Source organism: Cervus canadensis, chromosome 5 (assembly GCF_019320065.1).
Source record: "Cervus canadensis isolate Bull #8, Minnesota chromosome 5, ASM1932006v1, whole genome shotgun sequence".
Taxonomy (NCBI): Eukaryota; Metazoa; Chordata; class Mammalia; order Artiodactyla; family Cervidae; genus Cervus; species Cervus canadensis.
The window spans coordinates 90,733,651-90,746,685 of NC_057390.1; the positions used below are offsets into that span (position 1 = coordinate 90,733,651).

Genomic DNA, 13,035 nt, shown 5'->3' on the forward strand with positions numbered 1-13,035 from the left:
GCTCTAGAACACATTCCTCACCTGCTTAGGTTGGGTAGCCAACCAATACCTAGAAACCAGAAAGACAAACAGACACAAAGCTAACTACATCAAACCCCTGCTCAAAATCCACTGGGTTCATTGTGGTCTATGGGTTAATTAAATTCAAGTTCCCTGGCTTGGCATTCAAGATCCTCTGGGATCTGGTTCTTATGCGACTCTCCATTCTCATCTTGTAGATGACACCACCTTTTTGGCAGAAAGTGAAGAGAAACTAAAAAGCCTCTTGATGAAAGTGAAAGAGGAGAGTGAAAAAGTTGGCTTAAAGCTCAACATTCAGAAAACTAAGATCATGGCATCTGGTCCCATCACTTCATGGGAAATAGATGGGGAAACAGTGGAAACAGTGTCAGACTTTATTTTTGGGGGCTCCCAAAATCACTGCAGATGGTGATTGCAGCCATGAAATTAAAAGACGCTTACTCCTTGGAAGGAAAGTTATGACCAACCTAGATAGCATATTAAAAAGCAGAGACATTACATTGCCAACAAAGGTCCATCTAGTCAAGGCTATGGTTTTTCCAGTGGTCATGTATGGATGTAAGAGTTGGACTATAAACAAAGCTGAGCACTGAAGAATTGATGCTTTTGAACTGTGGTGTTGGAGAAGTCTCTTGAGAGTCCCTTGGACTGCAAGGAGATCCAACCAGTCCATCCTAAAGGAGATCAGTCCTAGGTGTTCATTGGAAGGACTGAGGCAGAAGCTGAAACTCCAATACTTTGGCCACCTCATGTGAAGAGTTGACTCATTGGAAAAGACCCTGATGCTGGGAGGGATTGGGGGCAGGAGGAGAAGGAGACGACAGAGGATGAGATGGCTGGATAGCATCACTGACTCGATGGGCATGAGTTTGGGTAAACTCCGGGAGCTGGTGATGCCCAGGAAGGCCTGGCGTGCTGCAATTCATGGGGTCGCAAAGAGTCAGACACCACTGAATGACTGAACTGAACTGATTCTCATCTTATACCACAAATGTTACATTGTACCTATAGAGAACTGTTAGTTCCTGAATATGCCATGCTGTTTTACAACACAGTTTTGCCTCTGCACATATTGTTGCCTCTATTCAGAAAGAAACTCTATAGCGGAAAATCTTATGACATCACCTTACCCAAGTGAGACCACCTTAACTAAGTGGTCCAAGTTAACATGACCAATAATAGGACAAACTTATACCATGTACTCTTTTTAATTTTTAAATTCATGTTATTTATTTTTGGCTGTGCTGGGTCACTGCTGCACAGGCTTTTTCTGAGCACAGGCTCAACAGCTGAGGCACATGGGCTTAGTCGCTCTGTGGCATGTGGGATCCTCCTGGATCAGGGATCAAACCTGTGTCTCCTGTATTGGCAGGTGGATTCTTTACCAATGAGCCACCAGGGAAGCCCACCATGCACTCCTGATAGGATGTACTAAAAGACACAACATTGTATCTGTGGCATTCTCACCAAAACTGCGTCAAGAGCAACCTAATTGTGAGGAAACTGACAAACCCAAATTAAGGGACAGTCTAGAGAATAAGTGATTTAAAATAAGAAAAGAATGAGGAACCACTTCAGATCAAAGGTGATTAAAGAGACCTAAGAACTAAATACAATGTGTGATTTTGGACTGGCTCCTGGATTAGAAAATAGAAATTGCTACGAGGGACACTGGGATAACTAGTGAAACTTAAATATGACCGGCAATTAATTAATAGTATTGTTGTTGTTGTTCAGTTGCCAAGTCGTGCCCGACTCTCTGCAACCCCATGAACTGCAGCATGCCAGGCTTCCCTGTCCTTCACTATCTTCCTGAGTTTGCTCAAACTTACATCCATTGAGTTAGTGATACCATCCAACTATCTGTCGCCCCCTTCTCCTCTTGCTCTCAGTCTTTTCCAACATCAGGGTCTTTTTCAATGAGTCAGCTCTTCACAGCAGGTGCCCAAAGTATTGGAGCTTCAGTTTTAGCACCAGTTCTTTCAATGAAAATTTAGGGTTGATTTCCTTTAGGACTGATTGGATTATCTTGCTGTCCAAGGGACTCTCAAGAGCCTTCTCCAGCACCACAGTTCCAAGGCATCAATTCTTCAGCGCTCAGCCTTCTTTATGGTCCAACTCTCACATCCATACATGACCACTGGAAAAACCATAGCTTTGACTACACGGACGACTTGTCAGCAAGTGATGTCTCTGCTTTTTAACACACTGTGCAGATTTGTCACAGCTTTTCTTCCAAGGAGCAGGCATCTTTTAATTTCATATTAATAGTATTATGTCATGTTAAATTTCCTGATTTTGATAACAGTGCTGTAATTATGTGAGAAGCGAAGGGGAATGAATCTTCAACTTACTCTCAAATAGTAAATAATACACATCAAGGAAGAGAGACCGAAGTGGGAGTCATTTTTACAAAGCTCTTGAAATTTCTAAGGAGCTTGATCTTCTTTTCCTTCAAGATTTCTGCTCAAATATTTTCTCTCCTTTCTTGGTACTCCGTGTTTATCCTGGTCAAGTGACATGGCAATGCCACAGCATCACTATCTCACAATGTTCTACAAACACCAACCTCCTCCAAGAAGGCTGACTTGAGAGGACTTTTGAACTAGTTGTCTAGCAAGTTATGAGACAACAGAGTTAAGGGAACTTTATATTTCCACATAACTACTTAACTGATAGAAATTTCCCACGTGGCTCAGTGTAGTTTCCTCTTGCCTCTAATGATTTTAACAATATTTCCCTCACCCAACTTCCTATCTGGTCTCCCCTATCCCTGACCAACCACAGTCAATTCACCAAACCAGGAAGCATTCTACACCAAAAGGGATATAAGAGAAAAGTAAGAGTTGGTCACAGCCCTTGAAAGGATCACTCAATAATGGCGAGAACAGACAAAGAGCACAAGGTGATCAGTACTATGCAGAGGGCAAAAATGGGTTACGGAAGTACAAGAAGGTCATCGGGTGAGTGGAGGGTGGTGTCAGAGAAGGTTTCTCAGAAGATGTTACAAATAAAAACTGAGTGAAGAAGTCAGGTGAAGAAAAAGGGGGTAGAATATTCCAGGAAGATGAAACCAAGTGTGCAAAGCCACCAAAACATGAAACATCCTGAGTTCTTAAGAGAACTGGATTATGTGGGAAGAGCACATAATTCTTCCCCCTATGTGGAGGGGAGGAAAGGGATGCCAGAGGGGTCTTGAAAATTATTCTGAGGACTCCTGACTTTACCTAAAGACTGCAAGATGTGTGAGGAGAATGTGTATTGGGGGCATTCAGGTAGTTGTGGGGATGAAAAGAAAGGGTCCAGCCTCTACTTCCCACCATTATTTAAATCTCCCTCATTGACTTGTTAATTAACTTCCTGACCAGTGAGTTCTGAAAAGATATCTGTGTCAAAGACAGGGGACACAGACTGAGGGTACACATGACAGCTGTATTTTCTAATAGTTAATTTTTAAAATTTGAGGCCAAGTTTAGATTTATAGAACTATGGTAAAAATAATAAAGAGAATTTCCATATACTCCTCACCCAGCTTTCCCTTCTATACACTAAGCTTACATAGCCACAGACCATTCATCAGAACTAGAAAATTAACTTTGGCACAACGCTATTCACCAAAGGCTTTATTCAGATTTTCCTAGTTCTACTAACATCCTTTTCCTGTTCCAGAATCCAACCCAGGATCTCACAATGCATGTAGTTGTCATGTTTCCATAGTCTCCTCCAGTCTGTGACAGCTTCTTAGTCTTTATGACCTTGACAGTTTTGGAGACTTTTGTAGAATGCCAGTTATTTTGAATATTGCTCGATCTGGGCTTGTATGTTTTCTCATGATTTGACTGGGGAATGAATCTTTCCACCCCTCTGTGTGTACATGTGCCTATGTGCCCTTCTTAGTGATCATATTGGGGATACAAGATATCCATGTAAACACATTCATGTTACTCTTGATCTCTCAGCTAAAGGATATCTGTCAGAATTCTCTACTGAAATGTACTATTTTTCTCTTTGTAATTACAAAATATTCTGATTCTGTTTAAATCTATGGCCTTTTATTTTAGCATCCATCAGTAGATCTTGCCTATAGCAACTACTATGGTGCTCTAGGGTGACTTTCCATTTCTCCTATTTTCTCTACACTTAGAATTCTTCAATAAGGAAGAACCATCATCCCTCTACTTATTCAGTTTGTTTTTTCAGTATGAACTCATGGATATTTTATTCTTTGGGTTATAAACTAATATAAACTAACATATATCTATATCTATAGCACATTCTAACATTTTGGCCCCACAAGATGCTCCAGACTCATTTTATATATTCCCTGCCTCAGTCCTAAAGTCAACCAGTTCTCCAGAGAGTCCTGAGTCCTTTTACTGATATTAAGAAACCAAGGTATGGATAATAGGTGTGCTCATTACTCTTGGGGGTGTAACTGCTTCTAGCCCCTCACAATGCCTAGAGTCAGGCAATCTATGTATATATACCAAATTCATGGATCTACATACACAACTATTTTTTTAATCTATCTAAACATGAATCCATGTTACAACAACCTCTGAGTCTAATCTAGCTCAGAGGTTTCATTCTAGCCTTCCTCTTTCCTGACTTATAACTTATTTCCCTGTTGTGAGAAACTCAACTCTCATTATCAACAATATATTTACTTATGTGTTCAACCCTAGTATACAAACAAAGTAGTGAAAGAATTCCTAAACCATAACCTTGAGAGAATCAAATTTATAAATCAGAGTGCTTTGTTTATATACAGTTCTTTTTGTCTTTAGTTTTAATAGTATACAGTCAAAATTCTATTTTTCAAGGCCAGCTCTTTTCTTCTTCATTCTCTTCAATGAGTCTGTGATTTATTTTTATTATTAGTTAGATTCATTTGCCATTGGCTACAGTTTATCACCCCCCCCCCAAATAATGGTTGCTCAAAAAAATTATATACAATAAAATTCACTTCTTTTGTGGTGTTCAGTTCTATAGGTTTTGACAGGATACATAAAATTGTGTCAAACACCATAGTTCTATTGCCCCCAAAATACTCCAATGGCAACTGCGATTTTAATTCTGCTTTCTCAGCACCAACCAGTAGGTGGCAGGGTTTCTCTCTGAGACAAAGCCGTCACTGTGCAACTGAGCCTGCCTGCTTGGCATGCAAATGAGCCTAGGAAGGCAACTTTACATCCCTCACACCTCCTGTGTCATTTTCTCCAAAACATTGTTAGACAGTTTCTGTGGGAAAGCTGCTGCTTCTCTGAAACAGGCAAATTTGCCTGGAAGCCTCAGAATCTTAACACTGAATAAGCAGCATGGTTCATCAGAGAACAGTCAAGAAGGCAACCCATAAACATGCTTTGATAAAACTCAATGAAAGTGTGGTTTCCCTGGTGGCTCAGATGATAAAGAATCTATCTGCCTACAATGCAGGAGACTCAGGTTCAATCCCTAGGTCAGGAAGATCCCCTGGAGAAGGGTATGGCAACCCACTCCAGTATTCTTGCCTGGGAAATCCAACAGAGGAGCCTGGTGGGCTACAGTGCACGGGGTTGCAGTTGGACATGACTGAGCGACTAACAGTTCCTCTCCCTCTCTCAAAGAGGGCAACAAAGGAAGATGAGAAAACTGGAGACCAAAACCAAATTAGATAAATATGAGACGGATGAATGACCAGACTCTCTCTTCAAGACATTACTTGTTTGGTATTGGGGGATTTCTATAGGAGTAAGCTGACAGTGGGGAAGGGAGAGGATTTTCAGGTAGAAGAAAGACCCCATGGACCAGCATTTCCTGCATTAGCCAGTGAATTCTTCACCACTGAGCCACCTGGGAAGTCTGTATCTCTCACCTTTCTTTGTAATAGGCAAGTTTACAATTTTAAAAACACATACAATTTAAAAAACCAGTCTGTAGGATAACTGAGTGTATCTACAAAACCAGAAATTGAACAATTCATTAAATCTGACTAATCCCCAGCCCATACTACTACTATGAGCTCCTAATACCTTGCTGAGTATTTTATATACACTGTCATATTTAACCCTCTAGAGAGCTCTGAAAGTATTATCATATCATTATAAAGGTACAGATATTGAGCATCAGAGACATAAAGCAAACCGTCCAAGGTCACAGACCTAGTCTGTCACCAAACTCTGCCTCCTGAGTCTGGGCTCTTTTACTGAACTACATTGCACCACTCTCCACCCTCTGAGAGTACTCCTAGAGTTCTGACACTGGTTCTCTCTTCTGTATCCAAGTTCTCTCTCTGGGTGATTTCTACCCACTAACAAAACTTACTACCTCTATGCCAACAGCTCCACTAACTTCTACTTGTAGGCAGGGCTTGTCACCTCAGCTCCAATCCAATTTATATATCCAACTTCCTTAGTGGATGTCTATGGGTATCCTTCTCAGGTACCTCAAATTCAGCACCTATGAAGGTCAACATTTTGCCCCACTCTTTATTAATTAATTTACTATTAATTTGAATCTTCAACTTCAACTTCTAGTAAGGACCAATACTCAGTATGTCACCAACTCCTATGAGGTGAGCTTCTCCCACATCTCCCCATCTGTGCCATCACTTTCCCCTTCCCTTTCTTCTGGACCCTTCTAAAAACTCTCTAGGTGGTTTTTCCGCTTCCATCAGCCCAATTCATTCTTTAAAGCTGCCCTCTGGGCTAAATCCCTTCGAATATTGGTGTATTTGTGTCATTTTAGACTAATGGCTCTTGGAAAATTTGTCAATAAATCCCTAATTCTTCACCAACTTGGATGCAGATTTCTGGCATGTCCAACCTGAGTATGCCATGATTCTACCAAACAGAATGATAACACATTCAGGGGACCTACAGCCTTCTTGTCTTTTCATATAAAATTCCTACTTCTTTTCATTATGCCCTGAAAAAACTATTGGAGTATATTCATCCTAGTTATTAGCATCTGATTGTTGATTGGGGTCTTGCCACATGGAGCCTGTGCATTCCTTCTCACATGATCCTCAATGTCTCATCAGTCTTTTACCCACCTAATCTGGGAGATCCCTGTAGGCAGATTCATTTTTGGATTATGAGTACACACACAGTACAAGGCCTGGTATATAGTATAGGCATAGGAAATATCTAACTCCAAGGCTTAATAGCTGACACTGGAGACAAAGTGATGGGTGAAGGGTGGGTGTAGAGCCGCAAGCACCACTCACCCTTCCGGTTCATCCCCATCTGGAGGCATTTGAGCAGGCGGCAGTACTGGCACCTGTTCCTCTGCTTCCGAGACATGACACAGTTCTTGTCACGACTGCACCGATATACCCGCTTGTTGCAAATGCTCCGCTTGAAAAACCCTTTGCAGCCCTCACAGGAGATGATTCCATAGTGTAAGCCTGTGGCGCGGTCCCCACAAATGAGACAGGTTCGTTGTTCAGCACGATCATCTGGAACAGAAACTGAACACATGAAAGTTAGAACATAGTGGAAATGATGGCTTTAAGCCTGCAGTTCTAAAAGAAGTAACTCTGGATAGATTCTGAACATAACCTTACCTGAACATAACTTTCTCTGCTAATTGGCAGAGGTGGCATCTTGCTGTAGGAACAAACTCCTTCATCTACCTGTAGATTCCACAAACAAAGCCTAACTAAAAAAAGAACTCATGTTCTCTGAGTTTTATCATCACTTGGAGTACCCAAATCAGAAATGTGGACGGCTTCTCCCTCTCCCTTACTTTCTTTAGCAATAGCCTACCACTTCTACCCTGTAGGAAGGTGATAAGGATTACTTATCATATATGTAAGTGTCCAGCATATGGTATACACCCAATAAATGATAGTTATAATTATTAACCAGTGGAGAAGCTTCCATGCTCAACTATACCTCAATTACAACAAAATCAGAAAAAAATAAACCTCCTGGAAAGATTCTGATTAGAGGCCAAGGCAGAAGACCAGAGATTTGAACCACACTCAGTAACAAGCAAGGTATAAGGACATAGCCCTCAAAATTAAAGATCCTTAATTGTACTCTAGTTCTAGCACTTAGCAGGTGGGTGAACTTGGGCAAATTAAGTTACTTCACCTCTCTGAGCTGAGTTTCTCTCATCTGTAAAATGAGGATTTTATTGTCATATATATAACATAGATAAAATACTCAAGCACAGTATTTGCTATTATTTTAATTATCATTATCATCCAAACAGGTTCACACTTAAAGTGGTAGTAACAGTCGAGAAAAGTATGTGAAGGCAATGTTAAAGGGCATAATGGTATATACAGAAAGGATATAGAGAAGGAAAGAGGCTAGCATTTATACAGCCTTTATTATTTGCCAAATTTGAGATATTTCTTTATGATCCCCATTTGTAGTAGGCTAGATAAAGGCCATTCAATGGTATCAGGTCCTAATACCTGGAACCCATAAATGTTACAAGAAAAAAAAGTCTTTGCAGATATGATCACATTAAGGGCAGATTATAAAAATGGGCCCTACTTGCAATTACTTTTTTTGTTTTTTCCCGCACAACAAGGCATATGGAATCTTCATTCCCCAAACAGGGATCAAACCCGCATCCCTTGCACTGGAAGTGCAGACAGAGTCTTAATCACTGCACCACCAGGAAGTCCCCACATGGTTTTTTAAAATTTATTTTATTGAAGTATAGGTGATTAATTTTGTGTTAATTTCTGCTGTACAGCAAAGTAATTCAGTTATACAGCTATACATTCTTTTTCACATTCTTTTCTATTGTGATTTATCACAGGATATTGAATACAGTTCCTCGTGTTATACAGTAGGACTTGTTTACCCATTCTATATGTAATAGTTTGCATCTGCTAATCTCAAATACCCAATCCATTCTTCCCCTACCCTCCAGCCACATGTCTGTTCTCTATGCCTAATCACATTGTTTTTATGAGAGAGACTTGATGTAGATAGCAGAGGACGTGGACACGCAGCAGCGCACATACATGTGTACAGGGGAAGGGATGTGAAGACAGAGGGAAACGCTGGCCACAAGCCAAGGACCAACCAGCAGCCACTACAAGCTCAAAGAGGCAAAGAAGAGGTTCTGGATTTTCCTTCAGAGCCTCTAAAGAAAATGTGGCTCTGCCCACACCTTCATTTCAGCTGACTCCGGATTTCTGGCTTCTAGAATTGTGAAAGAATAAATTTTTGTCATTTTAAGCTACCCAGTTTCTGGTAATTTTTAACAGCAACATAGGAAACTAATACCTTTTTTTTTCATACAAGGACACAGACCTATTAAGGTTCTTGCTCAGAGTCACACAGCAAACAGCAGGTATGCAGAGAGCAGCAGACACATGAGACCACACAGCTAGGGAAATAGGGAAGGACATACAAAAAGGGAAATGCCTAGGTGTTTTGAACAGTTCCTAGTTATAGATCTTTCTAAGTCTTTCTGAGGCCTGTATTCACTTCCTAACTTTGGTCAAATTGATAAACTGTGACAAACTGATATTCCCATGTTCCTATAACACAATCCTTTGTTAAGCTAACTTAAATGTGTTTATGTTATCTGCAGCTAAAGAAACTTGGCTAAGATATCCTATCAAGTGGCCCTGGTATAATAAGCATTCCTTTTCTTTTCCTTTTAAAAATGCAAAGGAAGCTCAAGGAAAACATTAGAGCAAAGTTACAATAGCAAATTAAAAAACTAAACCAGGCAAGGCCAAACAGGCCAACGAATGGCGTGACAACAGCACTATGTGTGAGATGAAACCTCTTAAGAGTGCTGGGCTTGAGCTGCTGAAGAGGCTTAGAAATAGACCATGGAATACTGTCAGGAAATCATGACTGGCTACAGAGAATCTAAATTTTCTAATTTTAAAGTTGTCAATATTCTATTATATGCATACATTAAGATATATACAAGAACTCTGCAAGAGTAGACTTTAAAATGGTTATGACTAATCAATATCTGCAAGAACTACACCTCATGGATGTGACGTCACTGAACACCTACAACTAGGCAGCGTGCTTTCTTTGTGTCGCGTCATGTAATTCTCATAATCCCAAAGATGAGTACAATTGTTATCACTATTTTGTAAATGAATACATTTGGAGGTCTCAAAAAAAGTTAAGTGACTAGTCCATTTTAGGAAGTGGCTGAGCTTAATCAATGGCACCCCACTCCAGTACTCTTGCCTGGAAAATCCCATGGACGGAGGAGCCTGGTAGGCTGTAGTCCATGGGGTCGCGAACAGTCAGACATGACTGAACGACTGACTTCACTTTCACCTTTCACTTTTGTGCACTGGAGAAGGAAATGGCAACCCACTCCAGTGTTCTTGCCTGGAGAATCCTAGGGATGGGGTAGGACACAACTGAAGTGACTTAGCAGCAGTAGCAGTGAGCTTCATCTGCCGGTATCAGGACTGGAGATCAATAACGTCTTCACAGAGCACTTGTAGGCATTCTGTGTAGCATCTGAATGGATCCAGGAGCAAAGGCCCCCCCAGAACAATCAAATACAGACATTTTAAGAATCTGCTCATGTCTTGTAACACACTTGTTCTTTTCATAAGCGTTAAAAAGGCCACACTGACATCAAAGACTAGAGGGAGATACTTTTCTACTGATGGGTGCAAAGAGACTAGATTCTCTTGGGGTCCTCTGACTGCTTTCTCTGGCCATAGCTATTCTTATTGCCATATTCTGTTTCTATAAACCCTTGTCTATGCCACAGACTAGGATACCAACTCAGACGGAAGCTTCTCTAACAAAAAAGAGAAAGGCCCTCTTCCAATCAAACTCATAGCCCTTCAAAGAAGCAATTGGCAAACTTCTCTCATAGCATGTAGGGAAGAGTGAGTGTTACTTGCTCAGTCCTGTGTGACTCTTTGCAAGCCCATAGACTATAGCTCACCAGGCCCCTCTGTCCATGGAATTCTCCAGGCAAGAATACCGGAGTGGATAGCCATTTCCTTCTCTAGGGGATCTTCCCAACAAAGGGACTGAACCTGGGTCTCCAGCATTGCGGGCAGATTCTTTACGGTCTGAGTCACCAGGGAAGCGGGCAATAACAGAAGAAGCTATTGTTAACTGAGCACTTTGGTGTAGGCTCTCAGCCAAGCACGTAACACATGTTGTTGTGCTGAATCACCACCACAAACCTAAATGAGGTACCCTACTTTATAGGTGAAGAAACTCATGAAGCTCATCAGGTGATATCACTTTTCAACAGTCACCCAGCCAGTAAGAAAGGGAGCTAGGGCTGGGATCCCCAAAGTCTATGCACCTAACTAACATACTCTATGGCCAAAGTTAAGTCAAATTTATTCTGTCTATGCAAGTAAGTCAGGCCCTTCTCCTCTTGAAAAACAAACACACAAAAGCTAAAAAGCCAATGTCTTACTTTGTAAATGAACAAACATAAGCAAAATGTCCCTAAATGGTTCTTGGCCAGATGTCAGAAAGGTTTTTGCAACTCCTATTCTTATAAAGGACTTGAAGGGTATTTAAAGCATGTTTACATTCCTTATCTCACCTGTACCAAGACCAGGGCAAGGATTATTTTTATCTTATAGATACAGAAAAAAAAAAAAAAAAAGAAAAATTCGGTCATGTACCATGCAACGTTCAAGAATTTACATGTACTATTTATTCATCACAATGACTGTGAGAGGTATCATTATCCTCATATAACAGAACCAGTAATCTTGGAGTTAGAAAGGGCCTTTCAAGTTGTCTTGATCAAGCTGACCTGAGGCATGAATTCCCTCTATGATATTCCTAAACAAGGGGTTAGTTACCCCATACTCAAGTAGAGTCACATCTCCAGTGACTCAATAAGGTACTTCATTCCATTCATTCCATTTTAGATAGTTTTAATGGTTCAAAAGTTTCACTTTACATTGAGCCAAAGTCTGTTAACCTGAAGCCTTCCTCATTGCCTTGAGTTATGTGCTTGCGGGCAAAAAATATATGCATAACCTAAGTCTAGTTCATATACCAATCATTCATTTAAAGATAAATGGAGTTCCTGTGAATTCTATTTATTCTTAATCATACAGTATCAAAATTTCACATAAAACCAAGTAACCAGAACTGAACGGTTTGTTTTCTTAATTTAAGGCTCAATTAGTCTTATGTATCTGCAGCTAACAACAAACACCAGTAAACATATAGTATTTTATAATTATTGATGATATAATGCTACAAAAATGATATACATTTTATAATGGGAAAAATGAAGCTTAAATAGGTGAGTGAGTGAGTGAATGAAAGTCATTCAGTCATGTCCGACTCTTTGTGACCCCATGGACTATACAGTCCATGGCATTCTCCAGGCCAGAATACAGGAGTGGGTAGCCTTTTTCTTCTCCAGGGAATCTTCCCAATCCAGGGCTGAACACAGGTCTCCCTCATTGCAGGCAGATTCTTTACCAGCTGAACCACAAGGGCAGCCCAGCTTAAAGAGGTAAGGAAATTTAATTGGTTATATAGTCAGGAGTGAAACTGAAATCAGAACTCAAAAACTTCTGATTCTGAGACTGCTGTATTTCCAATCCCTCTATACTTAATTCACATCTGGTTTACAGACATCTAAATCCTGAAGTATTTATCAAGTATACCATTAATATGTCTTTCATAGTCCGTTCCTGAGAAAAGTAGGATTTCTTGAACCCAAGAGTTGGGCTTTACATTTGTCTTTGATCAATTTTATCTTTACATAAGAAATTCCATATATCATTCTGGTCTGTGGAACTCTGGGGATCTGGCCACCCAGTATATTAGTTATTTTACCCTCCTCCTTTTTACCTTGTATGGTTAATACTAGATAATATTCATTTCTAACTTTAAAACAATATTCAACAGAAAGTGGCCTCAGACAAGTTGTTAGAGCCTCTTCTCAACGTGACTTAAGCAAATTGACCAACTGGAAACAGTTGTTTAACTAGTTTTGTCTGTTAATTAGCCAGACACCCCAGTCTGGCCTGCATTTCTCTATCTTATACATAAAGATACCATGAATGACTGTTAGATGCCTCAC

The 13,035-nt window shown here is 40.3% G+C and overlaps 1 protein-coding gene across 3 annotated transcripts in view; it reads right to left on the reverse strand.

Annotated features, from left to right (window-relative positions):
* NR6A1 (nuclear receptor subfamily 6 group A member 1) overlaps positions 1-13,035 on the reverse strand; it is a 215,270-nt gene that overhangs the window by 30,677 nt on the left and 171,558 nt on the right. For all 3 annotated transcript variants that reach the window (XM_043469528.1, XM_043469527.1, XM_043469529.1), the window contains one exon: positions 7,229-7,471. In XM_043469528.1, the coding sequence (XP_043325463.1) occupies positions 7,229-7,471 (243 nt within the window). The remainder of the gene's footprint in view (positions 1-7,228; positions 7,472-13,035) is intronic.